Below are 19699 nucleotides of genomic sequence, written 5' to 3' on the forward strand. Positions count from 1 at the left end.
TTAGAGTCCTCACATCANCCTGAGCCTCCCTCGGCATATGGGTGAGTAGATAATGGCTGAATTTTCATTTTTGGGTGCACTATCCCTTTAAAAACGAAAATTGTTGCGAAAAAGAATTGTCGGTTTTTGACTCACGGTCGTCCGTAAACTTGCCAGAGAAAAACTCACAGGATTATGTTTTTGTTTCAACCTACTAATTATTGAAACTGTGTCTAACTCAGCGATCTCAAATATTATGCCGATTTTGTCATTTATGATTCAAACTCCCCTCACCAAAACCATATCAAAGTTAAGGTCGTTTTTATCCCTGTAAACTGTGTGAAACTCTACATGTAGGACTTCTGCAGATGTGGAACCGTTCAGAATGAAACAGTAAATAACTCCTGCTCTTTAATCACACTGAAACCCGTTTTCAGAAGCCGCAGCGAGAGCAGAGCCTCAGCGCCGTCTAGTGGTTAAAATCCTCAGTGTGTTTGAAACAAAGCCAAGCTTTTAGCAGTCTGTCACTGTGAAGGCCGAACACAGACGTGACACCTCTGAGCTCTAAAACTGGCACAAAAATACAAACTGCTGCATCACAAACATAAGAAAACATCATCAGAAGCTCAGATTTTTTTTGTTCTTCTGTTCATTGTTCTGCAGAATTCAGCCGATAAACTGAAAAGTCCATCTTGAAAAGTGACGAATCACGTTAATATTTTTTTTTAAAGCAATTTGTGTGTCCAGCATTTTGACGTAAGGCAGGTCAGCAGTGAAATGATCTCACCCCATTTACTGATTTATTCTCCCGTCTTAATTTTTTATCATTTTAAGACTTGACTCTGACTTCAGTCACCAGTCAGGAGGGACTTTTGACAGTTTGACACAGAGTTATTCTTGAATACAACATTTCACAAACTGAACATTTGGGAGAAAAATACCTCTAATGATCAACTTGTACCACACTCTAATCTGTGCCGATTCATTTTTGCTATAGTACCAGGTACACAGTGATCAAAGTGCAAACATCATATCTCATTCTGACAGTTATTCAGTATAATATTTCATCTGTGACTGATTGACTTAAATCTATTAAATACTTTATCAAAAGTAGTGGAGATGATTCATTCACAGACTGAAGCTTCAGACTGTTCTCAGATCATTTACTTTAATTTAAACTTTATTTATCGATCAGCTTTGGCATGAAGTTGCAGCTCAGGACAGATTCAGGTCCAGATTCACTCTAGTATCATACGTATCCATTCTTTGTTAATCTAATTATTTTCAAAATGGGCGAAGCTCTTAAAATTCAGATTGCAGCCAATTTAAAGGACCACAATATATAATATGGGCATGATATTCTATTTAATTGCCGTTTACCAAAATTTTAATCCTCTGACAAAACAGTTTCTGCAGCTTAACAAAAAAATAACTGACAGTGCAACTTGAAGGAAAGTTTAAAATATGACTGGATTTTGTGACTCTCGCTATGATTTTTTAGCTGCATCTGAAATTCCATACCAACATGTTGTTTAGTGCGCTAAAACAGTATGTGCGATTTTTTAAGTATGTGCAAAACCTTAGCATGAAACCAACAGTACATGAATTGGGCACTACTAACAGTGGAATATTACAGTATGAAAATGCTGCACACTACGCTGGCAAACCTATCCCACAATGCAATGCAGCAGCGGTGATAACTGTTTTAACAGACACAACGCAAGACAGCTCTGCAATCTCAATAACTCGTGAATATAAGTGCAAGTACAAGAGTTCACTTTGCTCGGTGTGATATATTTAAAATGTATTCATACATTTTTCACACCACTGCTGGTAAATTGCCTCCAGCCATAAGCGGTTTCCAACATGGCGGAAGGGGGAATAAAGCGGTTGCCGCCACATGCACAGATTTAGCTCTGCCACTCTGACTTCACCATTTTGAAATTTTGTCGGTTGCCGCCTGGCTTTTGACAATTAAAATGCAGCATCAGGATAGCAGAAAGAAGACAAGACGGAGGAGCTGATAATGTAGATACTACTGTAGGTAAACTGTCCAAATATGTAGAAATCTTTCAGGCTAATAAAACCGACCCGATGACGTGAGCTCAACATTCTGTTTCGCTCACTGTATCAGTCTGGACTCGCCTCCTATCCAGGTATTTAGAGTATATTCCACTGGAGCCAATCAGGGACTGTGCTGTAGTTGATGACGTAAAATGCAGGCGGCAGCTTGCAGAACAGTCATGGCGTCTCATAGGCAACAAGCGCTAACTCTTATATTGTAAGTGAAATTACTGCAGAAACAGAGTCAATAACAATTAAACAACAAGTGTACGCAAAAGCGTCATTTATCACTTGGCTCCATTTGTGATGAAGAAGATGTTCCCGGTGCTTTGTTACGCTGATTGGCTGAAGGTTTGTCTATCAAGGTGAGTGTTTGGGGCAGCACAGAGTCCGGACTGATGCAGAGAGCAAACAGAATGTTGAGCTCACGTCAACAGGATGTTCTCACCAGGCTAGAAATCGTTGGTAATTTCAGTGATTTCCATTTTCCTGCTACAGTACGGCTGGCTAGCACTTCTGCCAGTGTTCACTGAATCACCTGCCCGTCATCGCAGCTGTTGGAGGTGGCCGGTTGTCAGGATGGTTATCACGCAGTTGTGTGAAAGCAGCTTTAGAGCTTAAGTCTCAAGGAAACTCTTAAATATCTTTTATAGGTTTTAAAACTTTTAAAGTTTCCCTGTTTTTCGTTTACATTTTGGCAAACTGGCAAATGATCTGATGGATGCACAGATAATGTCACTGGATTCTTGACTCTGAGACGGAGTACGATTTTTTACTCTAATTGCAGCAATCAGGCGCTAACGTTTTAAAGTGCCTTAATTGCCTCCACGAGCTGTGTGTCACAGACTCTGCTGCTGCTCCAACTGCTGACTGTGTGGGGAAGCGCCTCACAGTTTGAAAACCATTGATTATTTATTTATTTTTTATCATGTGTCAGGCGAAGCGAGAAGTTTTGCAAATAACCTCAATTAAACCTCAGAGATGTGATTATACTGTGAGCTCCACACATGAAACAGGATCTTTCTTTGTTTTCAAGACGCCTAAATGGGTCCAACGCAAACCTCAGGCTTCAGATCACAGAACGTTGCTGTTAAATAGATTTAAAGAGCATCAGAATACTGGTGACGATGATTAAGCAGTTTGCACTTGTTCTAATGTTGATGAAGTGGCTGTTTTGCTCTGTGGTCTTTTAGAGGGTTTGTTTCTAAACTAAAAGCCACAAGAACTGTAAACTGACTCTGCAAATTAATTTTAGTGAATCTGGAGCTGAATCTTCTCAGAAATGAACTCATATCTAAAACTCTGCTGATGAGTCTGAGCTGAAGCTGCAACTTCTGGGAGGAAAATAAAACCTAGAAGCTGAAATTTGCTGATTTACTCTTCTGTTCTCTGTAGTATGCAAAAATAACTGACATCATCTGACTATAGATATAATATTCATTAATTTTTCAGCATATTTGAAATGATATAATGGATTCTACATTAAAAAAAAATCAAGTAACATTTTCAGAAATGAGACCATTTCTCCCGCATTGATAAGAACTGCACAATCCCATTGAAACCCTGAACCGTCCTCTTCATAGTAAACAACACAAATGTAAAATCTTAAAATAAAAAGAGATCAGCATTTGTCTTCATCATGATGAATGTGATCGACAAGAATACATCTCCCAATCTCTAAATCTCTACCAGGCAACAGTTTGACGATACGTGATGCATAAAATGTACAAAAATATATGATATACTGCTATAATGACACATTCATAAAGGAAGTGATCATGTATTCCAGCCACATCTAAGCAAACTGTTCATCTCCTGTGCAAATCGTACTTTCCTCCAAACTCAAATCAGTGACATGTCCCCACTGTGCTGGCTCATTTTACATCAGTTTGAAGAAAAATATGATTTTTAGATTCAGTCGATAAAGTTTGTTTAGATGGATTTATATTCCCAGCGCCCCCTGAGGGGTCGACGACGTCATACTAAGATATCATGCAGTTACTTCATATAATGCATGTTTTTATGTAGAGCTATGATATTAAATCATAAGAGTTAGCATTTAAAGCTAAGACGTTACGCAGCGCAGATATGCACAAAAGATAAAATCGCTTTAATGCATTTTTTTATATACAGAGGAAAAGATCTAAGGTATTTCCATTTCTCTGAATCCTGCCCTTCCTGACAAAAGACTACAAACTCGACAGAGAAACTACGTCTTTAACCAAAACTCACATTGGCTGGTTTATTCCAAACATCTCCAGCCACCTGCAGTCAGCTAAACACCATATTCAGAACAGAGGACGCTAACAGAGACTCCATTTAAACCTGGTATTAAAAGGATAGTTCAGATTTTTTGAAGCAGGGTACTCTGGGATACACAGCTGTGGTGTACTGGCAATGGGAAAAGAATCTATCATCTATTTTAGCAGGTTTTCTTGTGCTTTAAATTAAAGGAAAAACACATTTGTGTGCTAATTTCGGAGGAAAAAGAAAACAAGTCTCATTCATTCAGTTGTGAGCTCAGTACTTCCACACCAGTTTTCACTAAAACCTCATGTGCAGGGCTTCTTAATAATGTTTTAGTGAAAATGCACGTGTTTGAAAAGTACTAAGAATACAACTGGACTGGGGCTGCCCGCTAATAGTCGACCAAACACTGGTCGACCAGAGAGGTCACCAGTCAACAAGATTTCATTTATTGCTTCGTCGCAGAAAAAAATTAACCAAAAAGATGAAACACTATCACGAGCTGCACCTCGTCAAAACCAATCCAAACCATTGTGGGACTTTAATGTGAAAGGACAGACACAGGAAGTGTCCACGCTCAGCAGTCAGACAGGAGTCAGGTTAATTTCCAGGGCTGGTACCTGCGGTTATTCCACAGGCTAGTTAATAACATGTCGGGCAGGAAATCCAAAGTGTGGGATCATTTTGAGAAGGTGAAGGACGAACCCAAGGTGATATGTAAACTCATCTTCATTGGTCGACTACAAACATGACGTATCATCTGAAACATGGAAGTAGCTACATGCCCATTAGCCCACAGCGTCATTAACAGGCGGCTCGCTCAGTGTGTGACGTGCACTTGTAGATAAAATATAGGCCTATATTAATGAAGGTTCATTAGTACGGTTTGTATTTCTCTGTAATGTAGCACAGTGTTAACAATGTTACTGATACTATTCTTTCTCACACCTTCAACTCAAACCACCAAAATATATCAGTTAATCATTACATTCATATCAGAAACATGCAGGAGACTAGTCCCTGATGACAGCTATTGGTCGACTACGAGAATTCTTAGTCGGGGGCAGCCCTTAATTGGATAAATGAGACTTGGATTATACTGCACGAGTCGCATTAAAGTGTATAAACAGATATTTTTATATAGTTTTGCTGGTGTTGAATGCCGTGCCCTTCACTTTAATTCATCGTCAGTTTTTGATTTTCGTTAACTGTGGAGGCATTCAAGAAAAATAAGGTTTTCTTTCAGAATTCAATGTAACACAGGCTGATTAACTGACGTACTAACAGTCATTCTGTGGGTGACGTATTCCTTTAAACCAACGTGGATGAGAAGTTCTCAAAGAGCCCAGAGAAATGGAAATGTTTGTACAGACGTCATGTACACCCACAGAGATCTGATCACGTCAGCCAGATCATCTCCACATGTGGTCTGATCAAACAGCATTCAGACTGCAACGTGTTCTGCTGCATTATATGTGTATTTTTACACATGCAGATAAATTGAAAAGATTAAAGATTGTGTGCGTCAATACCAGGTGGAAATGGGGTCAGTACCTACTTTGCCGTCAAAGTGGCTTCTGAAGAAGATTAAAAATTACCAGCCAAAGTTCATATTTTTCAGGCTCATGTTGGTGATTTCAAACAAAGCTCACTTTGCCAACCTTTCTCGTTCAGGGACACAACCTGCAATCAACAACCTTTAACATACAAAACCATCTGAAACATACACGGCCACATACAAAACAGCACGCAATTTTTTTCTTGTCTCTTTCATTCGCTTTTCCATCTTATTTTTCCATCACTCACCGTATAATTCTGTCCACCTCTAAACAGATAAAAGGCGCAATGAGACCAAGCCAGACTCATTAATTCATCCCCACAAACTGGTCAACTGATAGAGCTTAGTTTACTGAGGATACACTCACACACAAACCAGTAATCTCCGAGTGAAAGAAAGCACTGACCTTCAACCTGGAATTAAGCAGCGGCGGCGATGTGCTCTGCACAGCTGCTCAGACCAAACGGTGGCAGCAGGTATCTGCCTCCAACTGGAGGGATTTTTCTTCCTACACTGAGCTCAGATCAGAGGAAATACTGATAACCATCTGTTATTACAGATCACAGCTGCAGCTCCAGCAGATATGAAGGATCTCATTCCAAAAACGCCCCCTGTAACCCTTTTGGAGACAAAACGTGTCCCTGTGGTAACTGTCGAAAAAGCACAGATGATTAAATCCTCCAAAATGTCAGTGCTTTGTATCAGAGTGGCTAAAGGTGGGGGTTAACTCTGATGAGCTGCTGCTGGTCTCTTTGTTTGGAGTGAAACTCTCTATATGGCTCCTCGGAGGATGCCGACTCTGATAAACTCCAGTATTTAAAGATTTAGACATTTCGAATTTATAGAACGAGAGAGGAACGACTTCTGTCTTTGGCAACGAAACGTGTTTTGGTTTTTCATGAGCTGCCAACAAAGCTGTGAGGAGTTCAAAGCTGCAGGTCAAACTGGAGCTGCACACGGCCAACATACTAACTGTGCACAGGAAGTACAAAAGAAAGTCATCCTGCTGGACGACAGAAAGAAAAGCGTCTTTTTACAGTTGATGCCACTGCTAGATTTCTGGAGCTGAGCATCTACAGATAAATGTGTATTCAATATCACAAACTAACAGCGCTTCAGAACTTGATTTTAAAAACATGTATGCATGACAAAAAGCTGTCACATGAGCTGTATTGTTCAAAAACCTGTGTTTATGTTTCTGTGCGGTTAAAAAGTATGACCAGTAGGGGGCAGATGAGAACTGAATCATAGGTGGCAACACCACAATATCTTCAGACCTCAGATAAACTGCTCACATCTCTGACTTGTTCAGCAACTCAAAAAGCTGCAGCGTAACGCCTAATAATGGTTATTTCTGCTATCTAGACGTAAGCAACCAACGTTATCTTCCTCTGTAGCTAGCCGCCTGACCACATCCATGAAAGACAGCAACAGACATCAAGCCCAAAATCTTCCTTTGTGCTCAGCGTAAACTAACAGTAACTGAACATTCAAAGTCTGAGCAAAGCCCTAATAAGTGCTGTGATATGTTGAGCCAAAGAACACATATGTTGTCCTGGCTATGCATCAATGTGGACTTAAAATGATGTTAGAAGTGGACACATTGGTCTCTAGTGATTAGTTAGGGAAAATCGAACCCCCTCCCTCACAGAAATCAGTGTGGAGTGGATGCAATGTCAGACTGAAGATGGGAAGGAAGTGCAACATGTTGACAACTGACCCTTTGCTAAGTCCTGCCCCTGGAACAACGACTTGCCGATCATAGTTTAGCATCTGCCGGCTCAGACCAGCGTACGACAACAACACAGCTGTGCTCCATTGACTCTAATGCCATCGTTTCAGATTTCCTTAATTTTCAGGCTGGTGTTGTGGATCTGGAGCTAAATGTTGTGCCTGGGGCACGTCGTCATTAATGACACTTGTTACCTGGAGAGGTTGGAAAAAGATATACGTTTCTTCCCTGTTCCAAAACCAAAACCAAACCCTGAAAAGTGTAGGGTTAGCTAGCTAGCTACTGAAGATATAGCCTACTGAATGTATACACATGCTGCTTTTGCCTTTGCATGACTACAGCAGACTACAAAGACCGACCCTGCTGTACAGGAACCAGTGAAGGGAAGCAGGGAAACTTTGCTCATATTCAACCAGCTGTGTGGCATCGCAGTGTGTGCACATGAATGTTGTTTGGATTCCCCCAGAGCTCCTTCAGGAAACCAGCAGCGGAAGTCTGGCAGTTGGTGGCACAGGGGAGGCAAACACAGTTGATCTGCACACACTGCGATGCCACACAGCTGCTGGAATATAAAGTTTTCCTTTATATTCATTGTCTTCTGTCTCGATCGCCATTTTTACACTTTGATCTGTAGCCTATAGTTCGGCTTTAGCTTCTAACTATCTTTGTCTTTTTAACCTGTTGTTGCTGCTGAGTCAGTTTGACATCCTGGATATATCCTTCAAACACAGACTGTAGACCCCTCTGTCTGCTTCTCTCTGGGAATTTTTCCCCCAAGAATGTGATAATAGTTCTTCAGGGAGTGCAGTTAGTGACAGCGTGGGCTCCATGCTCGACCAGACAGCTTGACGAACCATCACAAACGGGCGGGGCTTAGCGAAGAGTCAGTTCAGTCTAATATTAGGCAAAATAAGTGCATGTAATTATTTCCGATGGAAAATGAATTATCCTTCAATGCAGTTCACATCTCTAAAGAGTTAAAATGTGTCAGTGTAAGTTTTGTGCTCGCTCTGTATATTCATGACCTGTTGGCTTTGAAGACATTTAGAGGAAAATAATGCGGCAACAAACAGTCATGTTGTATCTGAGTCCTCCGTCATTAGATCTGGATTACAGGGTTTCATTCCAAATCTGTTTGGAAACAAACATCAACACGACACTGGCTGATAATCAAAAGCTGTATTTACACTCAACAATGAGTCTCTGCAGGCTGGTGCTGGAGATTATCTCCTGTTTCCTGAACATACATTTTCACATTTTTGATTTCTCTCTCCTTCAACCACTTTGCTTCTGACCCATTCAGTTTTGAGGAAGACGTTCTTATGACACGGCTGCTAAACCAACACTCGATGTCTCTTACAGTTACTTCACAGTCACCTGAACATCATGCTGACACAATATCTATATATTGCTTTTGGTTTGGAGACACAGCATCAACAAATTAGCAAAAACTGGCAAACAACACTGACTGCTGTGAGATTTTGTTGCCAAATAGAAAATCTTTGTCTTCGTACCTCACATAACATCAACTGTTAGTATCGTTTTACAATCTAATTTAAATTGAAGTAGAACCACTGAGAAAACACCTCAGTAACATGACTCAGCGATGAAAATGGAATTTATGAACCTCTTAAAAAACAATACTTTGGTCTGATTTCTTATTCCTGATGCTTTTACACAGTTAAACTGAAGCTTTCCAACATTTCTGTCTAAATACTCAACATTTCCAAGAGCTCTGGAACACAAGATCAGAAGCAAACACAAAATCACCAAGCATGAGCGAGCCGTTTCTGCTGAGCAGCACTGAAAACTCTCTTTGGCTTGTCTTTTAGGAGTCTCTGCCAAGCAGTTCAAGACCAGTTAAGTTCTGCTTTCAATTCATTTCCAATCATGAAGCTTAGCTGCTTGTTGAAGTCGTTTATGGCGTTTGAGTTTAAATAGCAAAGACTGAACAGTGAAGACTGATTAGACTGAGCAGCAGTGAGCCTAAAACTAACCTGCCTTCTACTACCAGTGAAGTTATTCTGATTTTCTATCTGACAGCTAATATACTGAACATTTCTACCTATTAGCGACTGCACTGACGCCTACTGATAAGAACAGATACTTGTTAAGAGGCAGAAGCTGGCTCTGAAGACGGAGCATCACAGCAAAAACCAGACTCAAGGTTTAACCCTGAGACTGCTTTTAGCCGTTTGTACGAGAGTTTAATTTGAGACTACGGCGTATGTACAAGGTGTGAAGCTTTGGCCAGACCAGAGATGATACCGGATCGGAGGCATGCTGGGACGCAACATCTGATTCAGCATCTATCACTGAAATCTCAGAGTGGAAGCTGTTCATTTGTTTTTGTTCTTGGTGACTTGTATGTTTAGTTTCACGTATGTTAGTCAGGCAACAAAATACAGCAAATCAGTTTGTTTAGAGCTGGCAGGGTTAATAATGGTCTGCTTCAAAATTAAGTAAGAGTTAAGGAATTTAAAAAGAGCAGAAAGAGATGTTGAGCAAGTTTTAATAACAGCTGAATGGCTTTTTTGGATTTAGAAGTACCGCTTCACTTCTGAGGCTCTCAAACAGAATTAGAAAGAGATTAGGGAAGTTTTTTTTTTTTTTTTTTTTTTTTACACCTCTTCATATCAAATTGAAAATGGCTGTTTTGCTGCATTTTGTGTGACAACTTTGTGCTGGTCTGAATACAGGAGACTGGAATACAGATTGTGATTGTGTAGTTCTTTCTTAGCATTTTTGATTTTGCATTTCAGCTAGTTTTGTACAAGTGTGTGTATGTGTGTGTGTGTGTGTGTGTGTGTGTTATTCCTTTCAATGTTGTGATCAGTAGACACACAGGTCTGGGAACTTCATCTCGTAGACGGGGACGGACTGGTGCTGAGTGTGTCCCGATGAGATGGAAACCACTCCAGACGGGCTGGGTGGAGGCCTGGGAAGAGGGATGATGAGGAGCGGGTGGGGTGGGTTTTGGAGGTGGGGGTGGTGGTGAAAGAGGGGCAAGATGTTAAACTGGGATTTCCATACAGCCAATTAGATTGAGAAACTAGTCCTTGAAGGTGACTTGGAGCAAATGGTTATGTGAGAAAGATAAGGAGAATAAACTGATGGATGAAGAACTCTCTGCTTTTAGATCTTCACCACGTGTGGGCGAAACTATTTATAAATGTTGTTCAGTTTGTTACCTAAATAATAAATGTTTATCCTTTTTGTTGAAGGACATCTCAACCTCAGCATTAAACTGTCAGACTTGGCTCAACTTGTAAACTGGACTTGTAGTCTGATTTATTCATCTCATCTCCACATCTCTCATCTGTGTCCACATCGCGTTTCACCTTCAGCAGAAAAGCTGTAGCTGGAGAGCGCTTCATCCCAGCGCCTCACAAAAAAGCTCTGCCAGCACTTTCATTTCATGATGTGCTGTGTGAGGGTATGTTTCTATGACAACAATATCTTGGCACTAACGTTAGCTATGTAGCTAACACAACAACAAACAACTAAATCTCGCAGCTATGTAAAGGTACTCTGTGCAAATCATGTCTTAAATTCAAGACTACATACCTGATTGTAAGTTCAAAGATTTGTGCCAGCCGGTCGTGCAACATGTTCGCCTGCAGAAATAAAACATTCAAAGTAAGCTTGTGTTTATTTAACAAACAATAATAGTTATTTTTGACACTACTGGTTCATTCCTGAACACTCAGTCTTTTTATCAGCTTCATTAGCCCCTTTTACACTGCCAGATTTTCTGTGAATGTTGGGCCGTTTTGCCGGCAAGCTGCGAGCGTTTAGACACACAGAGCCGGATTGGCGAGTTGATCCGAGGTGCCCAATTTTCTGCCTCGTAGGGTAGACATATTGGTGGAACCCTTTTAGTTTAAACAGACCGAGGCGGCCCTCCACAACGGGAGGGGCTGTTGATGACTTGTGGGAGGAGCTGTTGATGACGCCACACGTGCGAGCCACTGGCGGTGGATAAACAGGAAACAGCTGATAGCAGGAATTAGCGAGCAGCTAGTAGCAAGAGGGAAACACAAACCTGACAGACACTGTAAAGATGAGCAACTGGGGAGACAAGGAATTGCGCGCCCTCCTTGTCCTCGCAAACGAAGAGGCCATTAACCGTCAGATGACGGGGACGGTGAAGAACGGGCCGACTTACGAGAGAATCGCCGAAGGACTGACCAGCCGCGGCTTCCCTCCCACGTCACTGTTTACGTCACACGCTGAGCTACACGTTTTGTTACTTGCTCACGCCCCCCATTGCCCCGAAAAAGGCACATTCTGTATAAACAAAAGTAGGTAGGCGGCATTTTGCTGCACTCCCCGATTTTGTTTTTATACTGCCAATGCTGAAAAAAGACTGATTGGGCTTTCCTGCAAATTTGCACCCTTCCTATCTAAAAAGGGCTGCTGTGTTTTGTCTCTTTAAGTTGGTTTTTACCTTGGACTCGCAGTGAGCAGCGATCTCTTCAAATGGAGCTTTCTGGAACTTCTCCATCACCTGACGCCTCTTCTCCCTCTCCTGCTCCTCCAGGCCGGTGGTATCTGAGAACAGATGGAGGTCAATCTCAGTGACTTTAAATGATGACACTGGCACTTAAACATAATGAGCTTATAATCAGCATGAGCAACAGAAAAAGACTTCTGAGACACGGCAGAATAAAACGTTGGCTGCATATATTTATGTCAAAGTTGTTTTTTCACAAGCAGAACAGTAAAAATATCCTTGGGAAAGTAAAAAACAGGCCACATGAGAGCTGTGTATTAACTCTGACTTCACTTACAGATTTAGTCAGCCATGTCATGACAGTGAGTAAATCTTTGTAATTCATGGGACATTACTGTCAACATTTTGGCTACTTGTCAGAGAAGCCCTGGCCTGAAGGAACTCTTGACAACAAGCCAAGTATTTCATTTGCATTCAGGACGACACACTGGGATAAACTTTTCTTTAATCTCACCGATGGCCTTCTTCAGGGTCTCAAACGTGATCTCCTCAGCTAGCTGGGACTGCAGACAAATAAAAACACAGAACATAGTGTCAGCATGTTGATCATTCACCACCTTGTGCCTCACTTACTAAGAGACCGTGGTGATGAGGTGTGAACTGAGGATGTCATCTGACAAAGCATTGTAGCCTGGACAGCACAATCACTGATGAAGCTCTGTACAGGAAAACTAAAGGGCCATTTTGTCTTATTTACTGAGCCCAGTGTTAGTCCAGGCAGCACACGATGTCAAGCTCAGCTCACATCCCAGCCCCTTTGCAACCTTCAACCCCTCAACCAGCTCCTCCTTTTGTTGTGTCTGACTTATCAATGTCATTTCTGTTTGTCTTTGATGCTGCTCTGTTCTGTTCCTGGAGGGTCTTCGTCTCTATGTAGGCGCATGGAAGGGCAGGGAAGTTTGCTCTCTCTGCCTCAGGCTTTCCTCGTATGCACATGAAAGGGCAGAGAGGTGTGCGCTCTCCACCTTAGGCTTTCCACGTAGGCACGTGGAAGGGCGGAGAGGTGTGCCCTTTCAGCTTTAGGAAAGGCAGAGAGGCCCCAGAACAGAGCCATACTGTCAAATATAATACTGCAAATAGAAATAAAGTTTGCTTTGACTAAGGTGGTCCTGACTGAAATATAAATCTGGTACTGTTGGTTTCTAAATCAGTGATAAAAATACTTGTTAGAAGTCTGCTGGGATAAACAAGGACAGCCGCATCAGTATTAACAGTCGAGTTTCCGTAAACATATTTTCAAAGCATTTTTAAGTATGGCATTAGTAAAGCTGTACAGAAGAACACAAAAAATCTTTAAAACTTCCTCAATTGCAACATATTGAAACATATTTCTGAAGACCTCTCTTTGTTTCTCTCTCGTAGTTGGTTAGATTTCCAAAAGCAACTTGTTTTGTTTCCGGTTCTCCTTCTCTTCCTTTCCTCTGTTTACTGGTGGATTACAGCCATGCGTAAAGCCTAGCCTATAGCACCAACATCTGAATGAAAATATAACATATTGGCACACACAGTGATGCCAAATCTGATTTCTCTATATTGGGGTTTTGGAGTCACGTGTGAAGGTTATAGTTTCCTCTTTATCTGATACCACATCCCTGCTCAGTACCATCTCAGTGTGTTTTCTGTGTTTCTTGAAAGAAAATTCGACTGACCTTGTCTGGAAGGCTGTTGGACATGATGTCCACCTGAAGGGAAATTGTGTCCACGAAACTTTTCCTCCTAGTCAGACGATCTTCATCTGCAGGACGAGAGACAAGTCAACCAGGGATTATTATCACCTTTAAATCCTAATATGTATACTGGGTAAACAAACAACGCACACAACAGCACAACAGGCAACTTACGGAGCACATTTCTACGTAGTAAAATGTATAATTTTTTAAAGTATTTTTAAAAAGGGTTTTAGGTGCAATCTTTCAATTTCATGGTGTTTTTAAGTGTTTTCTATGTCACAAAACACTGGTCACAAGTTGTGATGTGCAGTGATATTTCATAACATGTCAAAGGCCATTTAAGGTTATTATTTTGTCCACTTTTCTTGTCACTAAGCATCCATTTTGTTTCAAGTATCGAAGCAGCAGTGTGCTCATGACTTAAACACAGCCACAAGCAGCAATTCCAGGGTTCAAGCCAGCATGGACCTTTAAAACTTGAAAGCTGGGTAGGATCAAGACCTTTGACAGTTTGGTCATTTATTAACGTACAAAACTGTACCGGGCCACGATCTTTTTGGAAACACTGTTGGTCGACCGCAGAAACATTTTGTGGCGATGCTTCAAGGGCTTAGTTTAAAAAATCCACAGAATTTGGTGATGTTTGAACAAACTGTCATTGATTTATGGTCAAATTATGCAAAAGGCCACTGCACTTGTTTGGAACTGGTGGCGCCCCCTATTGACTGATATAAAAATAATTTTACACATGTTCAACAACAGAATTCAACATTGAATCTGTGGTGCCCCTAGTGGTCGATTTTTATGACACTTTCAGGACATGTCGCTAGTATGTGTGTGTAGACAATTTCTGCAATTTTGTGATGATTGGCTAAACGGTACTGGAGTTAGGTTAAGTTTTTATTGCATTTCACATCACCAGAAAAACAACAGCATTGGACGTTTGTCGCTTAAAATCAACAGTGTTTTCCCCGATAAGTGACCTCATATAGTTGTGGGGATACTGACAGTCCTCTCTCTCTTTCCTGCCGATTCAACATGTGAAATCAGCATCGGCAACAGTGGAGCCCGTCAGTGAATGAAATCACTCTGATCCGCAGTTCAGCTCAGCGCAAGAGAAGAGAAACGGAGGTGAGGAAGGTAAACAAAGAGCTAAAGTCAAGAGGGAGTGAGCCCAAAACAAACTTGTTTCATAAAGTCAGATTATTTTTCTTTAGCCATTGAGCTCTTTAGCAGAAACGTTTCATGATGCTTTGTGTTATGGTTTGCTGGTGCAGGGTAAATATCCTCTCATCTTTCAACATTGGATTTTGTTAATGAAAGTAGCATTATTTCATCGCCGCTACTTCTCTGAAGTCGGTTTCGTGTGTCTGGGCCTTCAGAGGCAAAGGAGGAAGACCACTTAGGTGAACATCAAAGTACACGGCTGTAAAGTGTGTTTGACACCAGACACCGCTGTTCACATCCCATCAACACCCTCCACCACAACTGGCTTCTTGAAACCAAGAAGACAATCTTTCTTTAACCTGCACCAAGAAGTTTAAGTTGCTTGAACTTGGCTATCTTTGACTGACACATCATCGATTTTATTATTTAGATATGAGAGCTTGATGTTATGTTCTTCAGGGCCACTCGATAACGGCACTGACTTCTCCACTCCCTGACACCAAACTGCATTTTCCACACAGCCAGACTCAGATTCTATCTTGATGTTGTAGTTTAATACAACGAGGAACAAATCTGTCTGATCCTGCAGAGCGATAACCTTCTCCTCAGGTACCTCGCCCCCCAGGAGGGCCTGTTTTAATACATTCTGTATTCATCCACACAGCGCTGGTGAAAGTAGAACCCACACAAGTACAGCTACTTTCTCAAGTTGAGGAACAGCATGACGTCAAGGTTGTCTGACGACGGTTCGAGGAGTAACGGATCAGATGAGGTGTGAAAACACACACAGAAAGGAGACAACAGAAGCACTCTATAATTGTTGCTTGCATGAGTCACAGTGACCTTTGTTGTGCACTTTGAGCAGGTATGACTCAGCAGTTGGCCTGAAGCTGCTCACGATAAAACTGATCTAAACAGAAAAGAGGTGATAGAGACAGCGAGCTGCGTGCTTGCAATTATATTATGGTTTTAGCTTTTGGCTCACGCTCTCATCTATCATACAGAACTAAACCAGGATTATCTGTAATTCTAAGATCACTGACATAATGAGAATCCAGCAGAGAGGAACGGAGTGAAAACTCAGGAAAGGGAGAAAAACTGTGCAGGTTTTTGACAGATCATAGATCCTCCTGACACCGGAGCTTCTGCTTGGTATGGACTCTTAATTTCTCAGAGCTATTTTGGAAAAGAAGGACCTGATAAGTTTGAAAAACTAAGCATTGTCTTTGTTTTTGAAAATCAATGGGTTTGAAATAACGTATAAAACTTTCTTTTGATGCCTGAACATTGTGCAAAAACAAAATTACAAGGATGCAAACTTTGTTCAATGTTTTGTAACTCAGTGGGTTAGGGGTCACTGTTTAAAGCTAAAACTGTACAAAATTGTTTATTTTGATGCCTGAATATGGCTGTGCAAAAACAAAATTGAAAATAATAGGCCTACAACATATCTAAAAGCCTCGTGATTTGTTAATTTTAGTAACTCTGTATGATTTTACCTTGCTCTGTCTCACCTGATTGGCCTGGTGGAAGTGCTGCAATAATATAAAGTCCCGATGTCCTCCACTTCCACTGAGCGTTTCAGCTTGTTATTATTGCTAAATTTGGCCAAATTTGTTCGCCTTATGAAACTACAAATGTTAAGCATACAAAACAGTTTCAACCACATTTGATCAGGTTTTGTACCTTCAGTGTGTCTCAAATCGCAAACTTCTGTACTAACCAATCAATAATTTGAGTGCACTAAGTGCGTTCACACTGCATAGTATGGGAAAATGCAGTGTACTACTGGTGCACTCAAAATGGTCCAAAGGTTATAAATGCTGCTATGACAGGATCCTGACTTAAAAGGTGTTGACTGTAGTGCCGAACCCACTGAGAATCAACACTGACTCTGCAGCTCTATGCGGCTGTTAGCGTCTTTAAACTCACTGCTGTTCTCTGGCTGCTAAGACTGTGGGTTCATCTCAATATCCCTCCTTGACTCCTCTATCCTTGATCACTTGACCTGGAAATTGATAAGGACTCGTCATCTTGAAGTCTCATTTTGTAAAATTGGCTCAGAGGAGTTGAGGAGTCGAGGAGAGAGGAGGCTTTCAGAAGAGAGGGAAGCGAGGGTACACGAGTGCAGACTTCGCGGAAGTCTTATACCGACTGACACATCCCCCTGATTGGATATCTGTTATTGATTGGAGAGCTGATTGGACTGATCTGATAGATCACAACATCACTGGAGTTTCACATCAGAGTGAAGACAGATAAGAGATTAAACTCAAGTGTATCACTCCCAAGTTTTATATTTTATTTGTTTTCTGATTCAACACTGAGTTAAAAATCTGAACAAGAAAAGGAAACAAACAACTTTCTTTATTTGTTAGAGAGATTTTTCTGTTATTTCCCTCATCAACTTTTATTAAGAATACAATCAAAGTCAGAGAGTCTGTCTGTCAGCAAGAAACACTTTTTACATCGCTGAGCATCATTTCCACTCAGTCACACCTGAGGCTGATCATTCCTGAGCGTCGGGTTGATGAGTTTCCCTGAAACATTTGGCCTAATAAATCATTTCCAGTGTTCAAAAACCACCGCAATCATATTCTGGGTTATTAAATAACGAACTCTAACTCATGAAAAATACAAAAATAAAGCTGACTCGTGATGCTTTACAGGAAAAGACGACTCAATTCACTAAAGGCATATTTCCTTGTTCCTTCTGTCGTCGCATCGCATCCTTGCATCTCTACTTGTGTCTGAGGGCGGAGCTAAGACATGAGGAAGAGACACAACTGAGAGAAACGTGGATGCGAGATTAGGTTTTGAGATGAACCCTGTATGTTTGACTCCTTCAGGCTCTCATCCCTCCCCCGGCCATTTCTACAAAACAAGCTCAGACAGACAGAGTAAGTACTTCCTGCCCCGAACCAAACAGCAGCCATCATTTGTTCTGTTTGAATTAATAATAAAAACTGACGCTCAACACAATTTAAACAAGACTTTCTACACCAACAACACTAAGCACGATGACAAACACAAACAACTCCAATAGTCATACTCTACATGGATACATCTAACATGAAGTAAATGTACTCACCATAACATTTCCAGATGCAATGCAAGCAAGATAGTTGTAAAAATTACCAAACCATTCCGTTTCTGTGCACAGTGTAATGCTGCAGCTACGCACAACAGCTATCACTGGAAACAACAAGACAGGATTCATCTAAAGTTGGTCAGTCAGCTGAGGGAGTGGGACAGGTAGTATCTGATCTAGCAGGGCGCTGCAGTCCTCTATGACAGTTTGTATTTTTGTCATCTAATATCTCTCAGTGCATAAAAGACAGCCAGTGCTATTTAATGTCATTCAAACTGCCTCTTTCATGGTTGCTTTCCCCAGTGGTTCAGAAACAGAGCTCCTCAAAGGTGCATGAACCACAATCAGAACTATCAAAGCAGTAATTCAAACACAAAGATACTTTTATTAATGCTTTGTTAAATAGGTCTGTCCATCTAAACTAAACCCAGTAATAAAGGCAGATCAGCGACAGCAGGTAACTGTGTCTACACACAGACTCGTCTACAGCTCTACTCTAGCTGGTTACCTCTGGACGTCTGCTTGCACCTGTGGAGGATTTTTCCTACTGTGTAAAGCACTGTTGTTAGATGACAGCATGGCAGAGGGAAGAAAACAGAAGCACACTCTTTGTTAGGAGAAGGACGAGCCAGACACATCTCTCAACCTGTTACCTGTTGGATTTGATGTGAATCTAAGCCTTTAAAAAAACAGTGTGACTGAGATCCTTGATAAGAACGTAATAATATCTTCCTTGCCTCAGGTTTAAAGTTTACTTCCAAAGCTCGGTTTATGAAATAAACGAAGAGATAAGAAAATGAATCTTGAAAATTCCTAAATAATAAATTATTTTTCTTGCTGGTTCATGTCGTCCTGGTGTGAAATATCCCTTCAGATCGTCAGGGAGGACAACAGAGACCTTTTGTGTAATAAAGCTCATCACACAATGGGTTTTTTTAAAGTTTATTTTCTGTTCACTGAACAACTCCTTAAGCTGTTAATCCTTCAAAGCTCTTTCGGATAAATCTTCACCAAGAGTGCCAACAGTTCTGAGGGGCACGGTGAGTTTAAAATAAGATGAAATAAAAATGTAACACAATGTACCAACAGAACACAAACTGATCTGACGTTAAAATAACCTCTTAGGCTCTCGATTTTATCTTTAGTGCCCTCTATAGTATCATGTATGTTTTGTGTTTATCTTGGAGATCTTTGGAGACTTTACATCTGCACTAGTATTTGAACAATACGCAGAAGCTTTTGAAAATGAGTCAGAGTGATTTTAAGAGGTTAAACGAGTTTGAAAAAAGGGAATCGCACATCCAACTGTCTCAGATGCGGGTGCGTTGGAAAACATCACTTGAGTCCTTGAATATAAAATCCGACACACTGCTCTTGCTCACAATTTATTAGGAACACTGACGTTCCAGTCCTCCTGGACCTTCGTCAAGAGTGTTCAACACCATTACTTCCAACATTGAGCTTAAAGGGGAACTAATGTTTTTTTCAACCTGGGCCCTATTTTCCGATCTACTTTTGTCTAAATGAGTGATAGGATGTTCAATATTTGACATTTCTCCAGTAGGAAGCTAGGGCTGACCTGCCTGCAGCCCGTGAGCGCGTGCTATATTAAATAATAGGGCACTCAGACCGCGTCAAACAACGTCAAAATACGTCCACTAAAAGTGCATTTTTT

At 41.1% G+C, this 19699-nt stretch overlaps 1 protein-coding gene across 2 annotated transcripts in view; it reads right to left on the reverse strand.

The window, feature by feature from the left end:
* Window positions 1-24: 24 nt before the first annotated feature.
* The window catches only part of efr3a (EFR3 homolog A (S. cerevisiae)), a 592036-nt gene continuing 572361 nt past the window's right edge, over window positions 25-19699 (reverse strand). For both annotated transcript variants that reach the window (XM_050074483.1, XM_050074482.1), the window contains exons 20-24: window positions 13746-13831; window positions 12551-12599; window positions 12031-12134; window positions 11148-11197; window positions 25-10518 (exon numbers count right to left, since the gene is read on the reverse strand). In XM_050074483.1, the coding sequence (XP_049930440.1) occupies window positions 10413-10518; window positions 11148-11197; window positions 12031-12134; window positions 12551-12599; window positions 13746-13831 (395 nt within the window). In that variant the 3' untranslated portion in view covers window positions 25-10412. The remainder of the gene's footprint in view (window positions 10519-11147; window positions 11198-12030; window positions 12135-12550; window positions 12600-13745; window positions 13832-19699) is intronic.

This window comes from Epinephelus moara, chromosome 21 (assembly GCF_006386435.1).
Source record: "Epinephelus moara isolate mb chromosome 21, YSFRI_EMoa_1.0, whole genome shotgun sequence".
NCBI classification, from domain to species: Eukaryota; Metazoa; Chordata; class Actinopteri; order Perciformes; family Serranidae; genus Epinephelus; species Epinephelus moara.